The sequence below is a fragment of the Neomonachus schauinslandi genome, chromosome 1, assembly GCF_002201575.2.
Source record: "Neomonachus schauinslandi chromosome 1, ASM220157v2, whole genome shotgun sequence".
Lineage (NCBI taxonomy): Eukaryota > Metazoa > Chordata > Mammalia > Carnivora > Phocidae > Neomonachus > Neomonachus schauinslandi.
The window spans coordinates 189,486,227-189,512,527 of record NC_058403.1 but is presented as its reverse complement, the minus strand read 5'-3'; the positions used below and the strand labels follow the sequence as shown (position 1 = coordinate 189,512,527).

Genomic DNA, 26,301 nt, shown 5'->3' with positions numbered 1-26,301 from the left:
AAAGTATTTCAGTGGATCTTCATATTTACCTTGCTTGCACCTGCACTTATCACTTCAAATTTTTCCAAGTATGGTGTAAGGTTTAATTTTAAAATTTTTCTCAGTGTAGTTCCAGAATCTGGAGTCAAGTCATAGCCTACAATTTCTGATATCTGCTTCCAGTGACGAGTTCTCATTCCTGGATTACACAGGATGGAGACAGTAGGGATATAATCCTAATGGTGAAAATATAAACCATAATGAGTCACTCTTTTGACTGCCACGCACACATAGATTTTATAGATGAAGCCTCAATAGTGTAAAGATTACAGTTCTTGAAATTATTTGACATATTTGATGAGTCCAGTCAAAATCCCAATTAGATTTTAGAGGAGAAAAGAAACTAACAAAATGATTCTAAAGTTCACCTGCACAAATAAACATTTAGAAATAGCCCAGAAAATTTTAAGAGCAAAAAAGAAAGGGGTAAATATTCTATATGATATTAAACTATATGATAAGACTATGCTAATTAAAACTGTGGTATTATTATAGAAACACAAAGTTGTTGTATATATTATATGTAGAAACATATAACATAACATAATATATAGTTACAAATACACACACATACATACATAACATAAATGGGGGAAAAGCCTGCACCAAAATGCCAAAATGTAACTTCTGTTTGGAAGTGAAAATTAACTACCAAATGAAAATACTTAGTTCACCATTCTTGATATTGACATTAGAACATTTTCTTTATTTTTTTAAAGTTTTTTTCATTATTATGTTCAGTTAGCCAAAATATAGTACATCATTAGTTTTTGATGTAGTGTTCAATGATGCATTAATTGCATATAACACCCAGTGCTCAACACAACACGTGCCTTCCTTAATTTTCTTTAAAATCAAGAACAAGATAAGCACACCTATTATTACCACTTCTAATGAACACTGTATTGAGTGTCCCAGCCAGTGAAGTAATATAAACAAATAAAAGATTGGGGAATAGAAATTTAAAGAACAAAACTACCCAAAGAAAACCAAAACATGAATTCAAAAAGATATATGCATGCTATGTTTACTGCAGTATTATTTATAATACCCAAGACATGGAAGCAACCTAAGTGTCCATCAATAGATGAATGGAAGAGGATGTGATATATATACAATGGAATATTACTCAGCCACAAAAAAAGAATGAGATGAAGGCACCTGGGTGGCTCAGTCAGTTAAGCCTCCAACTCTTGATTTGGGCTCAGGTCATGATCTCAGTCTTGTGAGATAGAGCCCCAAGGGACACTTTGCACTGGGCATGGAGCATGTCTAGGGTTCTCTCTCTCTTCCTCTCCCTCTGCCCCTCCCCCCACACACATGCACGTATGCATGCTCTCTAAAAAAAAAAGAATGAGATCATACCATTTGCAACATGGATGGACCTAGGGGGTATAATGGAGAAAAAAAAGGACATTGTTCACAGATTATTGTCTATGTACAATGACTACATATTAAATTAATATAAAGAAAATTAAAAGAATTACTATATATAAGCCACAGATAGCATAATTAACAAAAAGATCAATTTATGATAGCAACAATAAAATAAAGTACCTAGGGATAAATTTTGTTTAATTTTTTAAAGTTTATTAATATCTTTTTTAGTAATCTCTACACCTAACTTGGGGCTCAAACCCAAACCCTAAGATCAAGAGTCACATGTTCTTCCAACTGAGCCAGCCAGGTGCCCATACCTAGGGATAAATTAAGTGAAAGCTGTGCAAAGCTATTTTGGAGAAACCATATAACTTTATTAAAAGATGTTAAAGAAAATCTAAATACCATGCACTGATAGATTCATTATCATATAACTGACAAAGGATTATTACCCAGAATATATTATAAAAAATTTCATAAATTAACAATAAAAACAACAGAAACAACCACTGAAACAAAAATGACAAAAGAGTCAAAGGGCCTAAATAGGCATTTCACAGAAGAAGAAATATGAAATGTAAGTACTTTGAGGGATCTTTGTTCATAAGACCATAAGTAGGAAAATCAATGAATTAGGTAAGTAAGCAATAATATATAGCAGTGAAAATGAAGGACTACAGTCATTCCCAAGACATGGATGAGTTTTAGAAACATAAGGCTGAGTGAAAAAAAATCAAGTCACGTAAGACTAAAAATGGATGATATATTTTTATAAATTGTTACATACAAATGTGAACAAACAAAAAAAAGAATTACAAACAATTTATGACACACTTATCTTCAAGGGGGATTAAGGGGCTTAAAATAGGGAAGGATTACATAGAGAGAAGCAAGAGTATTGATAATTTTTTAATTTTAAAGAATAGGTAAGAGTTCATGCATGTTCATTTTCTTCATAGCTTACATGTACGTTACATATAGTCTTCAAGTATTCGATAATAAAAATGTGTTAACAGAGGGCGCCTGGGTGGCTCAGTTGGTTAAGCGACTGCCTTCGGCTCAGGTCATGATCCTGGAGTCCCGGGATCGAGTCCCACATCGGGCTCCCTGCTCAGCGGGGGGTCTGCTTCTCCCTCTGACCCTCCTCCCTCTCATGCTCTCTGTCTCTCATTCTCTCTGTCTCAAATAAATAAATAAAATCTTTAAAAAAAAAAATGTGTTAACAGAGAGAGATAGAGAAAGAACACTTATCTCTTCCTGTTCCCAATCCAATTCAAAGCCCAACAAAATCATATTTATACTTCTGGTCACCTCCTTAGTAAAGCTTTATCTGTTTTCCAAATGACAAAATTAATTGCTCTATGCCCTTTTCTTTCAGAGGATACTGCTATCTTCTACCTATGAATTTCTTCATTCTGCCTTTTATTACCAGTTGTTTACAGCCATTTCTCTTGCTACATTGTGTTCTGAGGGGCAAAAGTCTTTGTGTGACCTGGACAAGAAAAATATTGAACTAGAAGACTCTAATGTCAATATCCAAGCCACTAATTACGTGAAAAATTTTCTTAAAAAGACATTTAGATTGGAAAGGAAAACATAAAACTATCTCTATTTACAGGTTACATGATCTCATATATAGAAAATTCTAAGGAATTCAATTATTTTTTAATATTTTTTAAGTAATCTATACACCCAACATGGGGCTCAAACCCTGATATCAAGAGTTGCAGGCTCCACCACTTGAGCCAGTCAGGTGCCCCACTAAGGAATTCATTTAAAAACCATTAAAACTGATCATCATCATTAGCCATCAGGGAAATTCAAATCAAAACCATATTGAGATATCACCTTACACCAGTCAGAATGGCAAAAATTGACAAGACAAGAAACAACAAATGTTGGAGAGGTTGTGGAGAAAGGGGAACCCTCTTACACTGTTGGTGGGAATGCAAGTTGGTATAGCCACTTTGGAAAACAGTGTGGAGGTGCCTCAAAAAATTAAAAATAGAGCTACCCTATGACCCAGCAATTGCACTACTGGGGTATTTACCCCAAAGACACAGATGTAATGAAGAGCCATATGCACCCCAATGTTCATAGCAGCAATGTCCACAATAGCCAAACTGTGGAAAGAGCCGAGATGCCCTTCAACAGATGAATGGATAAAGAAGATGGGGTCCATATATACAATGGAATACTAACTCAGCCATCCGAAAGGATGAATACCCAACTTTTACATCAACATGGATGGGACTGGAGGAGATTATGGTAAGTGAAATAAGTCAAGCAGAGAAAGTCAATTATCATATGGTTTCACTTATTTGTGGAACATAAGGAATAGCATGGAGGACATTAGGAGAAGGAAGGGAAAAATGAAGGGGGGTAGAATCAGAGGGAGAGATGAACCATGAGAGACTATGGACTCTGAGAAACAAACTGAGGGTTTTAGAGGGGAAGGGGGTGGGGGGATGGGTTAGCCCAGTGATGGGTATTAAGGAGGGCACGTACTGCACAGAGCACTGGATGTTGCATGAAAACAATGAATCGTGGATCATTATATCGAAAACTGGTGATGTATTGTATGGTGACTAACATAACATAATAAAATTAAATTTTAAAAAAAAACTTGGGGGAAAAAGGAAAAAAATGGTAGCTGGTGTGTCCTTTCAATGTCATCTCAGGTATAGGGCCACCTAAGGAAAATGTAACTATTTAAAGACTGTATTTTATTCAACTCACTGTTTATTACTCAATGTCCCAGACTTTGTAAAATTACAACTTGTAGATTTTTGTCCAGTAGAGATGCAAGTAATTTCTGTTAAATACAAAAGGTAACTCCAAATGTTATACTTTGTTCTGTGTGACATTAACCAGTTTTAGATCAATACTAGCAATCTTTTTCTAATATTCCTTTATTAAATTGCCCATAAATACTCAGCTCCTCAACTGCTCTTTGAACCAGACTTACCACCTAACTGGTTCTCTCATTAATTAATAAATAGAATAAAATATTTGATACATGTTTATTTTTATATTTGTATGATCATGTTTCCATTTTTTATAAATAATAATTTAATAAAGTAAATTTTTTTTACTTTATTTAAAATTTACCTTTTTTTAAATCAGAGGATCATAGATTATCCAACTTTCCATTTTGATTAGTAAGGACTTTACTAATCAAAGTAAGGCTCAGCAGGGAGTCCACTTCTCTCTCTCCCTCTGCCACTCTCCCCACCCCCCAGCTCATGCACACTCTCTCTCAAATAAATAAAATCTTTTTAAAAAAAGAAATAAAATATGGGGTGCCTGGGTGGCTCAGTCGGTTAAGCATCTGCCTTCGGCTCAGGTCATGATCCCAGGATCCTGGGATCAAGTCCCTCATTGGGCTCCCTGCTCAGTGGGAAGTCTGCTTCTCCCCCTCCTTCCCACTTGTGCTCTCTCTCGCTATCTCTGTCTCTCTCAAAAAAATAAATAAAATATTTAAAAAAGAGAAATAAAATTGAGAAAATAAAACTTCCCATTTGTTTCATAAGGTCAATATAATCCTGATACCAAAACCTGACACAGACATTACAAGAAAATTAAGATCAACATCCCTCCCTCCTCAAGAATCCTCAATAAAATGTTAGCAAATAATAAACTATGAAAGTACTAGAAGGAAACAGAGGGTTACAGGAGGGAGGGGGATGGAAGAATGGGGTAACCTGGTGATGGGTATTAAGGAGGGCACATGTTGTGATGAGCATTGGGTGTTATATGCAACTAATGAACAGTACATCAAAAACTAATGATGTACTATATGTTGGCTAATTGAACTTAATAAAAAAAAAAAACTATTCTGGAATGTTATTTACTCTAGTTTTGGACTTTGACGTAAATGAGCCATAAATTGAAGCCCCAATCTGGAGTAAATAGATTACCATGGCCCCGAGGCCCAAAGGTCACTATAAAGGCAGCAGTCCAAAAAAGAATGCTCAATAAAGGCTCTTTGTCAAAGAGGAAAAACAAAAAAACAACATTATCTTGGCATGAGGAAAGCATTTCTAGCTATAATTTAAAATTCAGTAGACAAAGGAAAAGAACGGGGGCACCTGGCTGGCTCAGTTGGTGGGGCATGAGACTCTTGATCCCAGGGTGGTGAGTTCGAGCCCTATGTTGGGCATAGGGATTACTTAATCTAAAAAAAAGCTAAAGAATGATAATTACAGGGCGCCTGGGTGGCTCAGTTGGTTAAGCGACTGCCTTCGGCTCAGGTCATGATCCTGGAGTCCCTGGATCGAGTCCCACATCGGGCTCCCTGCTCGGCAGGGAGTCTGCTTCTCCCTCTGACCCTCCCCCCTCTCATGTGCTCTCTTTCTCTCTCAAATAAATAAATAAATAATCTTAAAAAAAATGATAACTACATAAAAATAAAAAACCTTCCTTTTCCATTTACTTTGGAACAATCTAAATTCAAATAAAAACATAAAGAGGCTTTTGCAAGGAGGTGCCTGGGTGGCTCAGTTGGTTAAGCAACCAACTCTTGGTTTTGGCTCAGGTCATGATTTCTGGGTTGTGAGATCCAGCCCTGAGTAGGGCTCTGCGCTCAGAAGGGACTCTACATGAGATTCTCTCTCTCCCTCTTCCGCCTTTGTCCCTCCCTCTCTGCCCCTCTCCTTGCTCATGCTTTCTCTCTCTCTCTCAAATAAATAAATAAATAAATAAATAAATAAATAAAATCTTTAAAGAAAAAGGCTTCTGTAAGGCAAGAGCCATGATAAAGTCAAAAAACAAATAACAAATATTTGCAAAATACATCCTAGACAAAGCCTAGTCTCTCTAATATATACGTATTATATATACTTATAATGTCCTGGGAAATGAATATGTCCTAGAAATATTAATATAATTAATATTAATATAGAAATATAAATAAGATTAATATATATTATGTCCTAGAAATCAGTAAGAAAAAGATCAATAATTCAATAGATAAACAATGATAAGACCAAACAGTTCACAAAGAAATACAAAACATTCTTAAATATATACAAATATGCTTAACATTTTATGAAATAAGAGAAATGAAAATTCTCTTAGCAGATTAGCAAAAACCCAAGTTTAAGGATATTCTCTTGTTGAGGGTGGTGAGACTTTAAATAGGCATAGCCCCTAGGTAAGGTAATTTGACTATAGATTTTAACCTGGCATTTACTGTTCTGGAATTTACCCTGAAGTCACACCTTCACACATACATGAAATCTAACACCAATATATAACATTATACAGGTACAAAAAAAGGAGAAAAAAAAGTTTATATTCGATGAGAAAAGTCTCCAAGATAAAGTAATCAAAGCAAAGGGGGGGAAATAATACATATAGTATGCTATATTTTATGTAGAAAGATGTCAGAATAAGAATATATATTCACATTGTTATATGTGTAACAAAACTCTGGAAGTATACACATGAAAGTCCTAACATTGATAACGTGAGTTATATGGGTGAGAACCATGGGAAGGAGACTTTCCAGATACATCTTTTTTTTTTTTTAAGTAGGCTCCACGCCCAACATGGAGCCCAACGCGGAGCTTGAACTCACAACCCTGAGACCAAGCCCTGAACTGAGATCAAGAGTTAGACGCTTAACCGACTGAGCCACTCAGGCACCCCTCAGATATATCTTTTTAAATTTTTTAAGCCACACAACTATATTCAATATTGAAAATGATTTTAAGTGGTTTCTTTGAAAAAATTTCAGGCAGCTCATGGAATCTCTAAGAGTGCTCGGCCCAGACAGGAACAGTGCTCCAAATGCTATCCAAGTTTGCGCTCTGAGTATGCTGACAGTGGAAACTTGGCACTGCCCCTGGGACCACTGCAACTGCTGCCTAGGGATGCTGGAGGCCTTATGCACGGTCACAAAAACACTTATTATCCTCTTGTAAAGATGACTGAAGCCCGTGAGGCTAACTAGCTTGCCCAAGGTATGCCATGGCCAAGCACAGAATTGTGATACAAACCTAAGTGGCGTGACTTTACAGCTTTCCCAACTAACTGATACCCTGTGTTGTTGCGCTTGGATAGGCTGATGGGTCTGCCCTGGTCATTTTTTACCCTCTTTATATGGTTGTCGCTGGTCATTCTAGGCTTTGCTATCTGCCATCCATTGTTCTACAAAGGGATTGATTTCAGTGACTTTATCAGCAAAGGATGAAGCATGGATTTAGTAATAGATCAAGTTTTCCAGCTTTAGCTTTGGTTTTGCTTCCAAATCTTTCTATTTCGCTTCATTAGCACTGGATGATGTGAATAGCTCCTACCAGGGCTTTCTAAAATGTCATTAGATGTGTTCATACCTTAAAAACTTTTATCTGCTCCATTACTGTGGAGCACATAGTAATAGTAGGATTCTCTTTTGGTTCTTCTTCAAGTCTCTCTTCTCCCAGAGATCGCCTTTTTGCTGCCTTTCTTTTTTCTTGTAATTCCTTCTTTTGCTTCATTTGGAAAAATTTCAGGGTCTTAAAAATTTCTCGGGAAAATTCATCCACATCAGCTTCCATACTTTCCCCGTTAAGGTCCAAAAACCCTCCATCCATCCACCTGAATTGAAGACAAAATATTAAACTCAGAAACTTCTGGAATGCAAAGAGGGACTTGGAGATTCTTCAGGCTAACCTCCTCATTTTAATAGAGAAACAACTGTGGGCCAGAGCAGTTAACAGTTTTTCTTAATCACACGGGTAGAGTCGATGGTAGAGACATAAGATTAACACCATCATCTCAACCATGCTGCATGTGCTAAAATATGTATCAGACTGTAAATGGCTGACTAAGAGTAGCCAAATGAAATGCAGATTTGACTCCAAAAAATATTAGTCAACTTCATTAATTGCATAAAGAGGTGAAACAGCTCTGGAAAACCCAAGTGAGACTTCAGTATCATATTGGTAAGGTCAGGCTACCTTAGCACCAGTTGGCATTTCTCCTGTATGACACTTGGTTCTCTTTCAAATGGATGAATATGTCCTACTTTTAAACACTTAGCCAACAACAGTATAAAAAATCACTATACATCTACAAATCCTTTTACATCATTTGCTTAATTTTTATTACATTACCAGAAATTACCGTTTTTCTGTTCGTTGCCACCTCAGAACAAGATTGAAAAACTTCTGATAGGGCTCAATGTTCACTTTTAATTTATCCAGCTCAGGATATTTTGTCAATTCCCATTTGAAAAGTTCCTCTTCTTTATTAATAAACTGAGCTGCTTCCTCAGATTCCTGAATACGTTTTTGTAATTGCCTTACATCTGTCACATACTGAAAGCAAATAATTTTTTATCTCAACAAATATCCAAGTAATGTTATAAGACTATATGACACTGCATAGGCTGTGTCCTTGCATTTACATTGCAACTTTATTTTTTTTAAGATTTTATTTATTTGAGAGAGAGACAGAGAAAGCACACGCACACGAGCAGAGGAGAGGGGCAGAGGAGAAGCAGACTCCCTGCTGAAGAGGGAGCCAGATTCGGGACTCGATCCCAGGACCCCGGGATCATGACCTGAGCCAAAGGCAGATGCTTAACTGACTGAGCCACCCAGGCACTGACACTGCAACTTTAAATATCAACTTTACAACACTACTATGATATAGAGCAAAAGATATGGTTCCATCTATTTTACAGATAGAAAGCTAAGTCACAAGAAAGATCACATACATAGTACCAGTTCCAGGCCTAAGAGTCAGACCCCTCTTTGCCATAGTAAGCATATGTTTTTCTGTATTTTTAAATGTATGCAAACATGTCTCATATTAATCTACAGGCCTGTCATAGTTATGCTCTTCTGTGTTTATCATACCTGTTGCATGCGGTCCAATTCTGCAAATTCTGTAAACTCTTCCATGCAACGTGATTCCTTTTCTATTTCCAAAATCAGTTTCTCTCTCTTGGCAATTAGCTCATTTTCTTTTTTATGTTTAGCACTCTCAATGAGCTTTTTAAGAGACAATTTGATCAGGTTAATTATTTTGTTACAAAGGAAACCTATCAAGTCAGAAATCTGAATGCTTTGTATGGTAATAAAAAACACCACAGAAGTAAAAATGAGTACAAAAGTGAAACACTAATAAAAAAATGCAAAGAATAATAAACCACCCAGAAAGATTTTCCTAGCTCTCTGAAGTGACTGTAATGATTCTTATGTATTATTAACAGATGCTGGGTAACAGTAGAAGCTACCACTTATTGAGCACGTGCCATGTGTCAGGAACTACCCAATACCTTACCTACATTAGCACAGTTATTATTATTATTCTCAGTTCAGAGATGAAGAAATTTAGGCTTACAGAAATCAAGAGGCATGTCCAATGTCACAAAGTCATAAAAGACATAATCTGCACTAGAACTTTGGTTTATCTGACTTATTTGCTTTTTCATTACTATACCATCTCACTTCCCACTTTAGGAGAAGTTGGTTTACACTAGAACTGTTCCAAAATCTAAAGTATATTCAATCTGATATAAAATTCTGAATCTGCTACTTCTTTTCTCTCTCATCCTGGGCCAGTTACTTAACTTCTCTGAGACTCACTTTTCTCATCTATGAAATGGGGGAAATAGGAGGACCTGGGATTTCTGCAGGTACTAAATGAATTACTAAATGCAAAGCACTTAAGGCAGTGCTTACTATTATTACCAGTCTATAATAGTTCTGACCTCTTTAATGTCAGTCCCACTTCTTACCAGATCCTGTATTAAGCCTAACAGCCTGTTCTTAACCTGCAGGGCCATAAATGTTTCTAGCCCCAAACTCATATTGACACATAAAGTTAGTTTTTAAAGGTAGATCAAATAAATGTGCTTAAAATGTCAGAATACAAAAATATATACTGAAAAAGATATTTACCACATCATTTTCATCAAAGATGGGATTAATTTTCCTAGGCCACATAAGGATAGCTGAATTTAAAGCTAAGTCTTCTTGAGAAAATAGGAAAACATCTAAAAAGTAACTCATTCGGCGTTTGGATTCCTACAAAAGAAACTCCAGATATAATACACCATGTAGAAAAACTAAGGCATTATGGAAAAAAGAACCACCAACAATTTCTAATACTCTAAACAAGGTTTTGGAAACATGTCATGTTTATGAAGACAGAACCAAAACTCTCACTATTTGTAATTTATATGATGGTATATGTAGACATCCCAAAAAAATCTTCAGATAAACTATTAAAATGAAGAGAAATAAAAAATATATAACATTTTTTTAAGAATTATGTATTTATTTGAGAGAGAGAGCACACACACACACGAGGGGCAGAGGGGGGAGTGGGAGAGGGACAGAAATTCTCAAGCAGACTCCCTGCTGAGCACAGAGCTTGACCATGCAGGGCTTGATCCCAGGAGATCATGACCTGAGCCAAAATCAAGAGTCGGCCACTTAACTGACTGAGCCACCCAAGCACTCCAATATACAACATTTTTAAAGGTAAGGTTTTTAAAGAAAAAAGAAATTTCAAGAATTAAGAAAAAATTCAGTGATCAATATGAATTTATATATAACAATAAATTTTATATTATAGCACAAAGTATAAAATAAATATCCATAAGTCCATAGTGATATAAATAAGTCATTGAATAAATTAATAAGGGAAGAAGGAGACAAATCTCCCATGCAGAAGAATTCCAAATAAATTATGTAGCTACTTTACTCCAGGAGAGTGTTAACTCCCCAGTTCTGAAGTGTGGGCTGCAAATAGTGACTTCCTTTCAGAGAGGACATATGGGAAGGGAGAGAAAAGAGTGGAGAGACCTGGGCGCCTGGGTGGCTCAGTTGGTTAAGCGACTGCCTTCAGCTCAGGTCATGATCCTGGAGTCCTGGGATCGAGTCCCACATTGGGCTCCCTGCTCAGCAGGGAGTCTGCTTCTCCCTCTGACCCTCCCCCGTCTCATGCTCTATCTCATTCTCTCTCTCAAATAAATAAATAAAATCTTTAAAAAAAAAAAAAAAAGAGTGGAGGGACCTGATAAACACTACTTCAGACTGGAGATCAAGGTCAACATCAATAGTGGTAAGTCATGGTGATAATATGTACCCCTGATATGATGTGATGAAAATGGCATTTGCCTTTGTGATCTGATCCTCCTTCAGAAAACCCACTACCTCAATCTAATCATTAGAAAAACATCAGATGGGGCGCCTGGGTGGCTCAGTTGGTTAAGCGACTGCCTTCGGCTCAGGTCATGATCCTGGAGTCCCTGGATCGAGTCCCGTGTCGGGCTCCCTGCTCGGCAGGGAGTCTGCTTCTTCCTCTGACCCTCCCCCCTCTCATGTGCTCTCTCTCATTCTCTCTCTCAAATAAATAAATAAAATCTTTAAAAAAGAAAAACATCAGATGAATTCCAAAATGGGGCTACCCTCTGATATACCTGACCCATACTTCTCAACACTATGAAGGTCATTAAAAACAAAACTAAAGAGGGGGAGCCTGGCTGGCTCAGTTGGTAGAGCATTTAACACTTGATCGCAGGATTGTGAGTTCAAGTCCCATGTTGGGTGTGGAGTCTACTTAAAAAAAAAAAAAAACAGGGATTCTAGAAAGATGGCAGAGGAGTAGGGGACCCTATTTCAACTGGTCCCGGAATTGAGCTGGATATCTACCAGACCACTCTGAGCACCCACAAAACCAGCCTGAGATGTAAGAAGATCTGGATCTGTACAAACAGAATATCACAGGTGGTTGGTTTTGAGGTACGAAGCAGGGAGCCGTGATTCCGCGGGCAGATATCAGAGGATAAACGGCAGCGGGATGGTGCCTGGCCATGGGGATCCTACACCGCTGGTGAGTGACAGCCTCGCCTGCTGCGGAGGGGGCACAGACTCGCAGACTGATAGCAGCAGGGAAAGGACTTTAGGGCAGCCCCCAGGGCGGAAACCCGGAGCTGTGGGGTCGCGCGTGCAAACTGGGAGCAGCTGGCGGTTTTAGAAGCACAAAGGGCAGAGATGGCCCCAACCTGGAGGCAGAACTGGGGGCGCTGCGGAGGGGCGCACAACCCAGGACACTGCAGGACAGAAAGGGAGACAGTGTGGCCTGGAGAGCTCACTGAAGAACAGACTGCGGTCTCTCTGCTCTGAGGCAGAGGGTTGGAAACAGTCTCTTCAGCTCTGACTTGCGAAAGAGACGCGGAAAGCCGCCAGGGAAAGGTGCCAGAGAAAAAAGCCCCCAAAACTGATTCCCGCTGAGCCCATTCCCCGCCACAGGGGGGCAGGGCAAGTCCGCCGAACAGGGTTGCCTGAGTAACAGCGCGGCAGGACCCTCCCCCAGAAGACAGGCTGGGAAAACAAGAGGCCAGCAACCCCTAAGGTCCCAAGAAAACAGGTGCATCTTGCTTGGGTTCTGGTCAATAATTTGGACTCTATACATTCCCTCAAACACCCATCAACAGAATGACTAGGAGGAGGAGCCCCCAAAACAGAAAAGACTCAGAGATTATGACTTATGCTGCAGATTTACAAATGGATGCAGATATAACCAAGATGTCAGAGATGGAATTCAGGCTAGCAATTGTGAAGACAATGGCTAGCATGGAGAAATCAATTAATGGCAACATAGGGTCTTTAAGGGCAGAAATAAAAGGTGAATTGGCAGAACTTAAAAATGCTATCAATGAGATCCAATCCAATCTAGATAATCTAACAGCTAGGGTAACTGAGACAGAAGAGAGAATAAGCGACCTGGAAGACAATATAATAGATAAAAAGGGAAAAGAGGAGGCCAGGGAAAAACAACTCAGAATCCATGGATCAGAGAAATAAGTGACACCATGAGGCGTTCCAATGTCAGAATAATTGGAATCCCGGAGGAAGTGGAGAGAGAGAGAGGACTAGAAGATGTACTTGAGCAAATCATAGCTGAGAACTTCCCTAATCATGGGGAATGAAACAAACATTCGAGTCCTAGAGGCAGAGAGGACCCCTCCTAAGATCAAGGAAAACAGGCCAACACCCTGGCATGTAATAGTAAAACGTGCAAATCTTAGAACCAAGGAAACCATCTTAAGGGCAGTTAGGGGGAAGAGATTCCTTACGTACAGAGGGAGGAACATCAGAATAACATCAGACCTATCCACAGAGACCTGGCTAGCCAGAAAAGCCTGGCAAGACATTTCAGGGTACTAAATGAGAAGAACATGCAGCCAAGAATACTTTATCCAGCAAGGCTATCTTTTAGAATGGATGGAGAGATGCAGAGCTTCCACGACTGGCAGAAACTGAAAGAATATGTGACCACTAAGCCGGCCCTGCAAGAAATATTAAGGGGGGGTTCTATAAAAGGAGAAAGACCGCAAGAGTGATATACAATAGAAATTTACAGGGACAATCTATGAAAACAACGTCTTCACAGGCAACATGATGACAATTCATATCTTTCAATAATCACTCTCAATGTGAACAGCCTAAATGCTCCCATAAAACGGCACAGGGTTGCAGATTGCATAAAAAGACAAGACCCATCCATATGCTGCCTACAAGAGACTCATTTTGAACCTAAAGATACATCCAGACTGAAAGTGAAGGGATGGAGATCCATCTTCCATGCCAGCAGACCTCAAAAGAAAGCTGGGATAGCAATTCTTGTATCAGACAAATTAGATTTTAAAGTCTGTAATAAGAGACACAGAAGGACACTCTATCATTCTTAAAGGGTCTATCCAACAAGAAGACCTAACAATTGTAAATATCTACGCCCCCAACATGGGAGCAGCCATCTACATAAGCCAACTATTAACCAAAATAGTCATATTGATAACAATACGTTAATTGTAGGAGACCTCAATACTCCACTCTCAGCAATGGACAGATCATCTAAGCAGAAAATCAACAAGGAAACAAGAGCTTTGAATGATACACTGGACCTCATAGATATTTACAGAACATTCCACCCTAAAACAACAGAATACTCATTCTTCTCGAGTGCACATGGAACTTTCTCCAGAATAGACCACACACTGGGTCACAAATCAGGTCTCAACCAATACCAAAAGATTGAGATTATTCCCAGGATATTCTGTGGCCACAATGCTTTAAAACTGGAACTCATCACAAGAAAAAATTTGGCAGAAATTCAAACACTTGGAAGCTAAAGACCACTCTTCTCAAGAATGTTTGGGTCAACCAAGAAATCAAAGAAGAACTTAAACAATTCATGGAAATCAATGAGAACGAAAACACATCTGTCCAAAACCTATGGGATACTGCAAAAGTTAGTCCTAAGGGGGAAATACATAGGCATCCAAGCCTCACTCAAAAAAATAGAAAAATCCCGAATTCACCAACTAACTCTACACCTTAAAGAACTAGAGAAAAAACAATAAACGATGCCTAAGCCACGCATTAGAAGAGAAATAATTAAAATTAGAGCAGAAATCAATGAATTAGAAACCAGAAACGCAGTAGATCAGATCAACAAAACTAGAAGTTGGTTCTTTGAAAGAATTAATAAGATCAATAAACCACTGGCCAGACTTCTCCAAAAGAAAAGAGAAAGGACCCAAATTAATAAAATTATGAATGAAAGGAGAGAGATTACGACTAACATCAAGGACATAGGAACAATTATTAGAAATTATTATCAACAACTATATGCCAATAAACTGAGCAATCTGGATGAAATGGAGCCCTTCCTGGAAACCTATAAGCTGCCAAGACTGAAACAGGAAGAAATTGACAACCTGAATAGGCCAATAACCAGTAACGAGATTGAAGCAGTGATCAAAAACTTCCCAAAAAACAAGAGTCCAGGGCCTGATGGATTCCCTGGGGAATTCTACCAAACATTCAAAGAAGAAATAATACCTATTCTACTGAAGCTGTTTCAAAAAACAGAAACAGAAGGAAAACTTCCAAACTCATTCTATGAGGCCAGCATTACCTTAGTCCCCAAACCAGGCAAAGACCCCATCAAAAAGGAGAATTTCAGACCGATATCCCTGATGAATATGGATTCCAAAATTCTCAACAAAATCCTAGCTAATAGGATCCAACAATACATTAAAAGGATCATCCACCACGACCAAGTGGGATTTATCCCCGGGATGCAAGGGTGGTTCAACATTTGCAAATCAATCAATGTGATAGAACACATTAATAAGAGGAGGGAGAAGAACCATATGGTCCTTTCAATTGATGCAGAAAAAGCATTTGACAAAATACAACATCCTTTCCTGATTAAAACTCTTCAGAGTATAGGGATAGAGGGAATATTCTTCAATTTCATAAAATCCATCTATGAAAAACCCACAGTAAATATCATCCTCAATGGGGAAAAGCTGAGAGCCTTTCCCTTAAGATCAGGAACACGTCAAGGATGCCCACTCTCGCCACTATTGTTCAACATAGTAGTAGAAGTCCTAGCAACAGCAATCAGACAACAAAAAGAAATAAAAGGTATTCAAATTGGCAAAGAAGAAGTCAAACTCTCTCTGTTTGCAGACGACATGATACTTTATGTGGAAAGCCCAAAAGACTCCACCCCAAATTACTAGAACTCATAGAGCAATTCAGTAATGTGGCAAGATACAAAATCAATGCACAGAAATCAGTTACTTTCTTATACACTAACAACACAACTGTAGAAAGAGAAATTAGAGAAATGATTCCATTTACAATAGCACCAAAAACTATAAGATACCTAGGAATAAACCTAACCAAAGAGGTAAAGGATCTATACTCTAGGAACTACAGAACACTCATGAAAGAAATTGAAGAAGACACAAAAAGATGGAAAAATATTCCATGCTTATGGATCAGAAGAATAAACATTGTTAAAATGTCCATGCTACCCAGAGCAATCTCTACCTTTAATGCCATCCCGATCAAAATTCTAATGACATTTTTCAAAGTGCTGGAACAAACAATCTTAAAATTTGTACAGAATCAGAAAAGACCCCGAATCGCCAAGGAGATGTTGGAAAAGAAAAACAAAGCTGGGGGCATCACGTTGCCTGATTTCAAGCTATATTACAAAGCTGTGATCACCAAGACAGCATGGTACTGGCACAAAAACAGACACATAGACCAATGGAACAGAATAGAGAACCCAGGTATGGACCCTCAACTCTATGGTCAAATAATCTTTGACAAAGCAGGAAGAAACATGCAATGGAAAAAAGACAGTCTCTTCAATAAATGGTGCTGGGAAAATTGGACAGCCACATGCAGAAGAATGAAACTCGACCATTCTCTAACACCATTCACAAAGATAAACTCAAAGTGGGTGAAAGACCTCAATGTGAGACAGGACTCCATCCAAATCCTAGAGGAGAACATAGGCAGTAACCTCTTTGACATCGGCCACAGCAACTTCTTTCAAGATACATCTCCAAAACTAGTGAAACAAAACCAAAAATGAACTTTGGGACTTCATCAAGATAAAAAGCTTCTGCACAGCAAAGGAAACAGTCAACAAAACAAAGGCAACCCACAGAATGGGAGAAGATATTTGCAAATGACACTACAGATAAAGGGCTGCTATCCAAGATCTATAAAGAACTTCTCAATCTCAACACCCAAAAAACAAATAAGTCAAAAAGTGGGCAGAAGAGATGAAAAGACACTTCTCTGAAAAAGACATACAAATGGTTAACAGACACATGAAAAAATGTTCATCATTAGCCATCGGGGAAATTCAAATCAAAACCACATTGAGATACCACCTTACACCAGTTAGAATGGCCAAAATGGACAGGGAAAGAAACAACAAATGTTGGAGAGGTTGTGGAGAAAGGGGAACCCTCTTACACTGTTGGTGGGAATGCAAGTTGGTACAGCCACTTTGGAAAACAGTGTGGAGGTGCCTCAAAAAATTAAAAATAGAGCTATCCTATGACCCAGCAATTGCACTACTGGGGTATTTACCCCAAAGACACAGATGTAGTGAAAAGAAGGGCCATATGCACCCCAATGTCCATAGCAGCAAAGTCCGCAATAGCCAAACTGTGGAAAGAGCCAAGATGCCCTTCAACAGATGAATGGATAAAGAAGATGTGGTCCATATATACAATGGAATATTACTCAGCCATCAGAAAGGAGGAATACCCAAGTTTTACATCAACATGGAGGGGACTGGAGGAGATTATGCTAAGTGAAATAAGTCAAGCAGAGAAAGTCAATTATCATATGGTTTCACTTATTTGTGGAACATAAGGAATAGCATGGAGGACATTAGGAGAAGGGAGGGAGAAATGAGGGGGAGGGAATTGGAGGGAGAGATGAACCATGAGAGACTACGGACTCTGAGAAACAAATAGGGTTTTAGAGGGGAGGGGGAAGGGGTAATGGTTAGCCCGGTGATGGGTATTAAGGAGGGCATGTATTGCATGGAGCACTGGGTGTTATACGAAAACAATGGATCAGGGATCACCACATCAAAAACTAATGATGTACTGTATGGTGACTAACATAACATAATAAAATTTAAAAAATAAATAAATAAATAAATAAAATAAAACAAAACAAAACAAAACAAAACTAATCTGAGAAACTGTCAGAGCCGAAAGGAGCCTAAGAAGACACAACTAGATATAATGTAGTGTCTAAGATAGGTTCCTGAAACAGAAAAAGGACATTAAGTAAAAACTAAGAAAAACTGATAACTTGTGGACTTTAGTTAATAATGTATCAATACTGGTTTATTAATTCTAACAAATGTACCATACTAATGTAAGATGCTAATAATGAGTAAATTGAGTGGGGGGAGGGGCAGCAGGGACTATATGATATGGGAACTCTCTGTACTATCTGCTCAATTTTTGTTTAAATCTAAAGCTATTCTTTTTTTTTTAAGATTTTATTTATTTATTTGACAGAGAGAGACACAGCAAGAGAGGGAACACAAGCAGGGGGAGTGGGAGAGGGAGAAGCAGGCTTCCCACTGAGCCGGGAGCCCAATGCAGGACTCGATCCCAGGACCCCGGGATCACGACCCGAGCTGAAGGTAGACACCTAATGACTGAGCCACATAGGCACCCCAATCTAAAGCTATTTTAAAAAATAAGGTCTATTAGTTATTTTATAAATTAATTTCCATATTCAAGTAATAAAGATTCAAAAATTTAAAGATATCATTTAATATAACATTAAAAGATATTAAGGGGGCGCCTGGGTGGCTCAGTCATTAAGCGTCTGCCTTCGGCTCAGGTCATGATCCCAGGGTCCTGGGATCGAGCCCCGCATCGGGCTCCCGGCTCAGCGGGGAGCCTGCTTCTCCCTCTCCTACTCCCCCTGCTTGTGTTCCCTCTCTCACTGTGTCTCTCTCTGTCAAATAAATAAAATCTTTAAAAAAAAAAAAAAGATATTAAGTACCTGAAAATTTATCTAAAAAAGATGTGTACAACCTCTACAGAGGAAATTATAAAATGCTGAAAGATTTAAAGAAGAGGCAAATAAATAAAAGATATCTCATGAATTGGAAGACTCCATGTGTAAATGTGCAACTTCTATTTCATGCATTTTTAATCAAAATCCTACCAGATTTTTATGGAATGTGAAAAACTGATTGTAAAATTTATACCAGAAAGACACTAATTCTCAAAATTTATTATAAATTTGAGGCAATCTCAACCAAAATCCCAAAAGGTTACTTTATGAAATGTGATAAGCTAATTCTAAAATTGATATGAAAATACTAAGTTCCAAGAACAAGCAAGAAACTTGGTGAAGAAGAATGGGAGGACATGTTCTACCAGGTATCAAGACTTATTATTGCTAGAATAAGACCTATAAATACAGAGAAGAAACTGATGGTTGCCAGAGGGAAGGGGCTGAGGGGAGGGGCCAAATGGGTGTAGAGGATTGAGAAATGCAGGCTTCTAGTTATGGAATAAATAAATCATGGGGGTAATAGGTACAGCACGAGGGAATACAGTCAATGATATTGTAAGAGTGTTACATGGTGACAGGTAGTAGCTACACTGTGAAGAGTATAGCATAATGTATAGAGATGTTGGATCACTGTGTTGTGTATCTAAAACTAAAGTAACATTGTGAGTCAACTATACTCAAATAAAAAAATAAAAATAAATAAAAGTCTAGTGGCTTAAAGGGGGAAAAAAGACGTATTATTGCTATAAAGTTAAGCTATTGTAATTAAGTCAGTGTGGTATTGATACCAGGACAGACAGAAAGGCCAATGGAACAGAACAGAGTGTCTTAAATTAGATCTGTATAAATATGGACACTTAATACATGATAGAGGTGGCGCTGCAGAGCAGTGGGGAAGGGACAGTCTCTTTGATAAATACATAATTACTCATCTATGTGGAAAAATAATTAGGTTGGACCTCACATCATTCACAAAACTAAGATTCTAGGAAGACTGAAAACATAAACATAAAAGGCAAACTAGACAGGTCTAAAAAAGAATACAAGAAAAAAAGCATCATGACCCTTGGTAGAAAAGGATTTCTTAAACAAGACACAGAAAGTGCTAGGTATAAAAGGAAACATTGGGGGCACCTGGGTAGCTCTGTCAGTTAGGTGTCTGACTCTTGATTTCGGCTCAGGTCATGATCTCAGGGTTGTAAGATCGAGCCCTGCATTGGGCTCCACACTGGGCATGGAGCCTGCTTAAGTTTCTCTCCCTCTCCCTCAGTTCCTCTCCACCACACCTCTCTCTCTCTCTCTCTTTATGTCTCCCTCTCTCTCCTTCTCTAAAAAAAAAGGTCGGGGGGACTCTTCCTGTTCTCCACCATGGCGGATCAAGGTGAAAAGGAGAACCCCATGTGGGAACTTTGCATCTGCAAGCTCTGCCTCAACATCTGTGTGGGGGAGAGTGGAGGCAGACTGACGCAGGCAGCCAAGGTGCTGGAGCAGCTCACAGGCCAGACTCCCATGTTCTCCAAAGCTAGATACACAGATCCTTTGATATCAGGAGAAATGAAAAGATTGCCGTCCACTGCACAGTCCGTGGGGCAAAGGCAGAAGAAATCCTGGAGAAAGGTCTAAAGGTGCGAGAGTATGAGTTAAGAAAAAAACTTCTCTGGGGCGCCTGGGTGGTTCAGTTGGTTAAGCGACTGCCTTCAGCTCAGGTCATGATCCCAGGGTCCTGGGATCGAGTCCCGCATCGGGCTCCCTGCTCTGCGGGGAGCCTGCTTCTCCCTCTCCCACTCCCCTGCTTGTGTTCCCTCTCTCGCTGTGTCTCTCTCTGTCAAATAAATAAATAAAAAATCTTTAAAAAAAGAAAAAAACTTCTCTGACAGCCACATCCAGAAGAATGAAACTGGACCACTTTCTTACACCATACACAAAAATAGACTCAAAATGGATGAAAGACCTAAATGTGAGACAGGAATCCATCAAAATCCTAGATGAGAACACAGGCAGCAACCTCTGTGACCTCAGCCACAGCAAGTTCTTGCTAGACACATCTCCAAAGGCAAGGGAAACAAAAGCAAAACTGAACTATTGGGATTTCATCAACATAAAAAGCAAAGGAAACAGTCAACAAGACCAAAAGACAACCAACAGAATGGGAGAAGATATTTGCAAATGACATATCAGATAAAGGGCTAGTATCCAAAATCTATAAAGAACTTATCAAACTCAACACCCAAAGAACAAATAATCCAATCAAGAAATGGACAGAAGACATGAACAGACACTTCTCCAAAGAAGACATCCAAATGGCCAACAGACATATGAAAAAATGCTCAATATCACACAGCATCGCGGAAAGACAAATCAAAACCACAATGATAAATCACCTCACACCAGTCAGAATGACTAAAATGAACAACACAGGAAACAACAGTTGTTGGTGAGGATGCAGAGAAAGGGGAACCTTCTTACACTGCTGGTGGGAATGCAAGCTGGTGCAGCCACTCTGGAAAACAGTATGGAGGTTCCTCAAAAAGTTGAATAGAGCTACTCTATGACCCAGCAATTGCACTACTAGGTATTTATCTAAAGGATACGAATGTAGTGATTTGAAGGGGCACATGTACCTCAGTGTTTATAGCAGCAATGCCCACAGTAGGCATTGGTGGAAACTATGGAAAGAGCCCAGATGTCCATCAACAGATGAATAAAGAAGATGTGGTGTATATATTTATACAATGGAATACTAGTCAGCCATCAAAAAAAAAAATCTTGTATTTGCAATGATGTGGATGGAACTGGAGGGTATTATGCTAAGCAAAATAAGTCAATCAGAGAGACAATTATCATATGATCTCACTTATATGTGGAATTTAAGAAACAAAACAGGATCATAGGGGAAGGAGGGAAAAATAAAACAAGATGAAATCAGACAGTGAGACAAACCATAAGAGACTCTTAACTCTAAGAAACAAACTGAGGGTTGCTGAAGGGGAGGGGGTGGGAGGATAGGGTAACTGGGTGATGGGCATTAAGGAGGGCATGCGATGTAATGAGCACTGGGTATTATATAAGACTGATGAATCACTTGTGTTTCTGAAGACTTCAAATGGGGGTTATTCTTTTCCCCACTTGTTAACATGGGAATATCTGAAGCATCTGGTATTTTGAAATACCCCAATATACTATTTTTTTCATAATTATAATCATATACTTGCAGTTTAATGGGGAAATACAACATACAATGTTCAAATGCAAAATGGAACATAAGAGATTCCAAATGAAACAAGAAATCTTTCAGCTTAGAAGAAATCTGTGTTCAGGTCAATCACAGCCTGGATCTTACAATTAGTCCTTCTTTGTGGGGCACAGCATTTGTAAAGACATTGGACATATTGCTAATGACAAACTTCGAGGAATGCCCATCAGTATACTTCTCTAAATATTATTTACAGAAATAAAAAGCAATGAATAAAAAAAAGACTGAAGAATCACTGAACTCTACCTCTGAAACTAATAATATATTATATGTTAATTAATTGAATGTAAATTTTAAAAAGAACTGGAGGCATTTTAAAAACAAATTTTTAAAAATAAATTAAAAGATAAAGACTGGCAGCATCTTAAATATCCAACAGTGAATGGTTAAATAATTCACTTATTCTTAACATATCTACATCTAAACCTGTAAGTTTAAATATTCAAAAATACATTTTTATGTGGGGGGTGGGGTGGGAGGGATGGGGTGACTGGGTGATAGACACTGGGGAGGGTATGTGCTCTGGTAAGCACTGTGAATTGTGCAAGACTGTTGAATCTCAGATCTGTACCTCTGAAACAAATAATGCAATATATGTTAAGAAAAAAAAAAAAGAAGAAGAAGAAGAAGGTAGCGGGAGGGGAAGAATGAAGCGGGGGAAATCGGAGGGGTAGACGAACCATGAGAGACGATGGACTCTGAAAAACAAACTGAGGGTTCTAGAGGGGAGGGGGGTGGGAGGATGGGTTAGCCTGGTGGTGGGTATTGAGGAGGGCACATTCTGCATGGAGCACAGGCACGGAACACTATATCTAAAACTAATGATGTAATGTATGGGGATTAACATAAGAATAAAAAAAATACATTTTTATGTTTCATAATTATGTTTCAATCTTAAGTCAAACATGTTTATTATGCAATCTTTTTTTGTTTATGATGCAATCTTAAATCAAAAATATGGTACTCAATTTTCTATTAAGTAGAAAATGTTTCATGTTTTTGGTCAGCTTAATGTTTTTCTGTACCTCCTACTTTTCTATTGTCATATGTTACCTTCACAATACAAAATTATTTTTAAAAAGCATATGAAAAGTGTCAAATTCATTTGTTTTCAATAAAATGCAAATTAAAAATACAATGATTTCCACCTAACAGAACAGAAATTTTCTTCCTTTTTCTTTTTTTAAAGTTTTTATTTAAAATCCAGTTAGTTAGCATACAATGTAATATTAGTTTCAGGTGTATAATATACTAATTCAGGACTTTCATACATCACCCTGTGCTCATCCATCACCTATTTCACTCACGCATCCCCACTCACCTCCCCCACCTTGGTAACCATCAGTTTGTTCTCTATAGTTAAGAGAACAGCCTGGCAAATTTAAAATATCTCACAATAGCAAGCATAAGTAAGGTGTAAAACAATAGGACTCAGACGCTGCTGATAGGAGTATAAAATTGGAACTACTTTAGAAAAGAGTTTTGCCTTAGCTAATAAAGGTGAAAGTAAATATATGTTATAATACCTGGGAGAAATGCATGAATATATACACCAGAAATGTTCCCAGCAGCATTGCTATTAATAATATAAGTAGAAACAAACCAAATATCCAGAACAATAAAACTAAAATAACAAATTATTATATGGTTATATAATAGTGAATATAAGATGGCAATGAAAATAAAGTTAAGAAACAATGGCATTACTAACATAATGTTGACAAGATGCAACAGAATAGAAACAGTATGACTATTTATGTAAAGATCCAAATGAGACAAGAATTAGTTATATTGATTAGGAATGCATATTTAGATGGTAAAACTCTACAGAAGTGCAAGGAAGTGATTACTATAAAAGTTAGGATAGTGTTCACATCCAAGAAAAAGAGGAGACTGTGTTGAACTTCTAGTGTGTTGGCAAGGTTCTATTTCTTCCCTGGGTGATAATTACAGGGTGTTTACTTTATAATATTTTAAATTGCACAATTTATGCTTTATGCAATTTTGGGTATGTGTGTTATATGTCACATTTTAAACAAAAAATTAGAGTACAATATAGATGAATGGCTATATAATCCTCTGCTGGGGAAGGCATAAACATACTACTAAATGTAGAAATTATAGGGGCGCCTGGGTGGCTCAGTCGTTAAGCGTCTGCCTTCGGCTCAGGTCATGATTCCAGGTCCTGGGATCAAGCCCCGCATCGGGCTCCCTGCTTGGTGGGAAGCATGCTTCTCCCTCTCCCACTCCCCCTGCTTGTGTTCCCTCTCTCGCTGTGTCTCTCTGTCAAATAAATAAATAAATGTAGAAATTATAAAAGAAGGAAAAAATTTTAAGCCCATGTTGTTTGAGGATGAACACATAGTTGGTGGGACTAAAGAATAAAAATGTGTGATTGGGCGCCTGGGTGGCTCAGTTGGTTAAGCGACTGCCTTCGGCTCAGGTCATGATCCTGGAGTCCCGGGATCGAGTCCCGCATCGGGCTCCCTGCTCGGCGGGGAGTCTGCTTCGTCCTCTGACCCTATCCCCTCTCATGTGCTCTCTGTCTCTCTCATTCTCTCTGTCTCAAATAAATAAATAAAAAAAAAAAAAATCTTTAAAAAAAAAAAAAAATGTGTGATTACTGTAGAAACCAAGGGAAAAACCTCTAGGGGAGAGAAGGAGAGAAGCAGTTATGATCAGAAAGTCACATGCAGAGGGATTCAGGGGTACAGGAAGTATCCTATTTCTTACCTTTGGTCATGGCAATATAAGTAGGCACTTTATAACTACTTTTTTAATGTTTTATACATTTTCAATATGTTTATCATATTTCACAATAAAAATAAACTAATTTAAAATATGTAAATTAAAAGATTCTTACCTTGATCCGTAAAACCAACTCTTGAATCCCTGTAGTCCGGGCTTTTTCTACATAAGATATCAGATCCATCATCTCTTCTGTTGTCTCAGGGACTTTTAATGCATGCTCTTTAATTGCTTCAAATTCGCTGCAAATACTGACATAATACTCTGCTTTACTATGGCTATGGTAATTAATGCCATGTCATACTCAATACATGTGTGTTATTATGATTATTGTAAAATATGAACCGTGATAGCCTCAAAATATTAAATCACTAAGATGTTTTAAAACATTTAAGGACAACTTATCTGATATAACCCAGCGTACATCTCACATCTACAAAATCTACAAAATCGAGGTAACATTTTCATGTGGAAGTTATGGTATATTAAAATTTTTTTTCTGCAGATCTCTTTAACTCTCTTGAACACCCAGTTAAGTAAGCAGTGTGATACAGACTGTACTTAGGAATGGCAAGCAGGCCAATATGAAAACAAAGAAGGGGAAATCACATGAAGCTGGAAAGGTGAGTAGGAATTAGATAGTGTAGGGCTTGATAGTTCAGTCTTGATTATCAAAAATTTAGGGGGGGATGCATTAAAGTGGATAATGACAAAAAGACAGGAGATATTATGGGGGCACTTTCTTCTTGCTAGAGCAGAATCTAAGTCCCTTGGGGAGAGACATTACAGCAAAAGACAAGGAGGCAAACAAATTGATTGAGAGCAAGGTGGCCCAAGCAGATGTTAAACCAAACTGTGAGCAAGCAAACTGCTCTTTAATGATTATTAATTTATTTAATAAATTGTACTTTACTTAGGGGCACACATTTCCTCCTTTTGATGTTATCTACCTCAAGTACAGAAATTAAATAGAAAAGAATTAAAGAATGAACTAGACAGAGGAATCTGGACAACTTTTCAGCAGCTCTTATGTCATGGGTTTATAGTAAGATAAAATTATTTTCTTGGAATAGAATTTTCCAGAAAAGTCACACATACTCCAAAAATAAATCCCAAAAAAAGTCATGTTAAACATAAATCACTTTTTGATTATGGCATTGCCATCGCTCTTACTCAATGGGATTGTTAGAAATGGATGCTTTGCCATCTTTGATATATTTTTGTATAGTAGTAGACTTTTCTACAAAGTATGCCTGACAATACTTGACTTTTGACAGCCATATATTTTTATTCATTTAAAAATATTTATTGATGTGATAGCTCCCTTAATTGGGCAACTGTTCTATGCCAAGCATTGTGCCAGATGCTTTACAAATGTTATCTGTGATGCTAACATTAGTCCTGCAAGGAGGGGATTAGTTGTACAGCTGGCACAGCAGGAAACTGAGGCTCAGAGAAATGAAAAAACTTGCCTAGAGTCACAGAACTAGTTCATCACAGAGCCAGGAT

The 26,301-nt window shown here is 38.1% G+C and overlaps 1 protein-coding gene across 1 annotated transcript in view; it reads right to left on the bottom strand.

The window, feature by feature from the left end:
- The window catches only part of DNAH12 (dynein axonemal heavy chain 12), a 226,315-nt gene that overhangs the window by 161,471 nt on the left and 38,543 nt on the right, over window positions 1–26,301 (bottom strand). Inside the window, 6 exon segments of the mRNA XM_044916801.1 lie at window positions 30–215; window positions 7,758–8,001; window positions 8,530–8,723; window positions 9,267–9,401; window positions 10,314–10,439; window positions 24,908–25,043. Coding sequence (XP_044772736.1) covers window positions 30–215; window positions 7,758–8,001; window positions 8,530–8,723; window positions 9,267–9,401; window positions 10,314–10,439; window positions 24,908–25,043 — 1,021 coding nt within the window.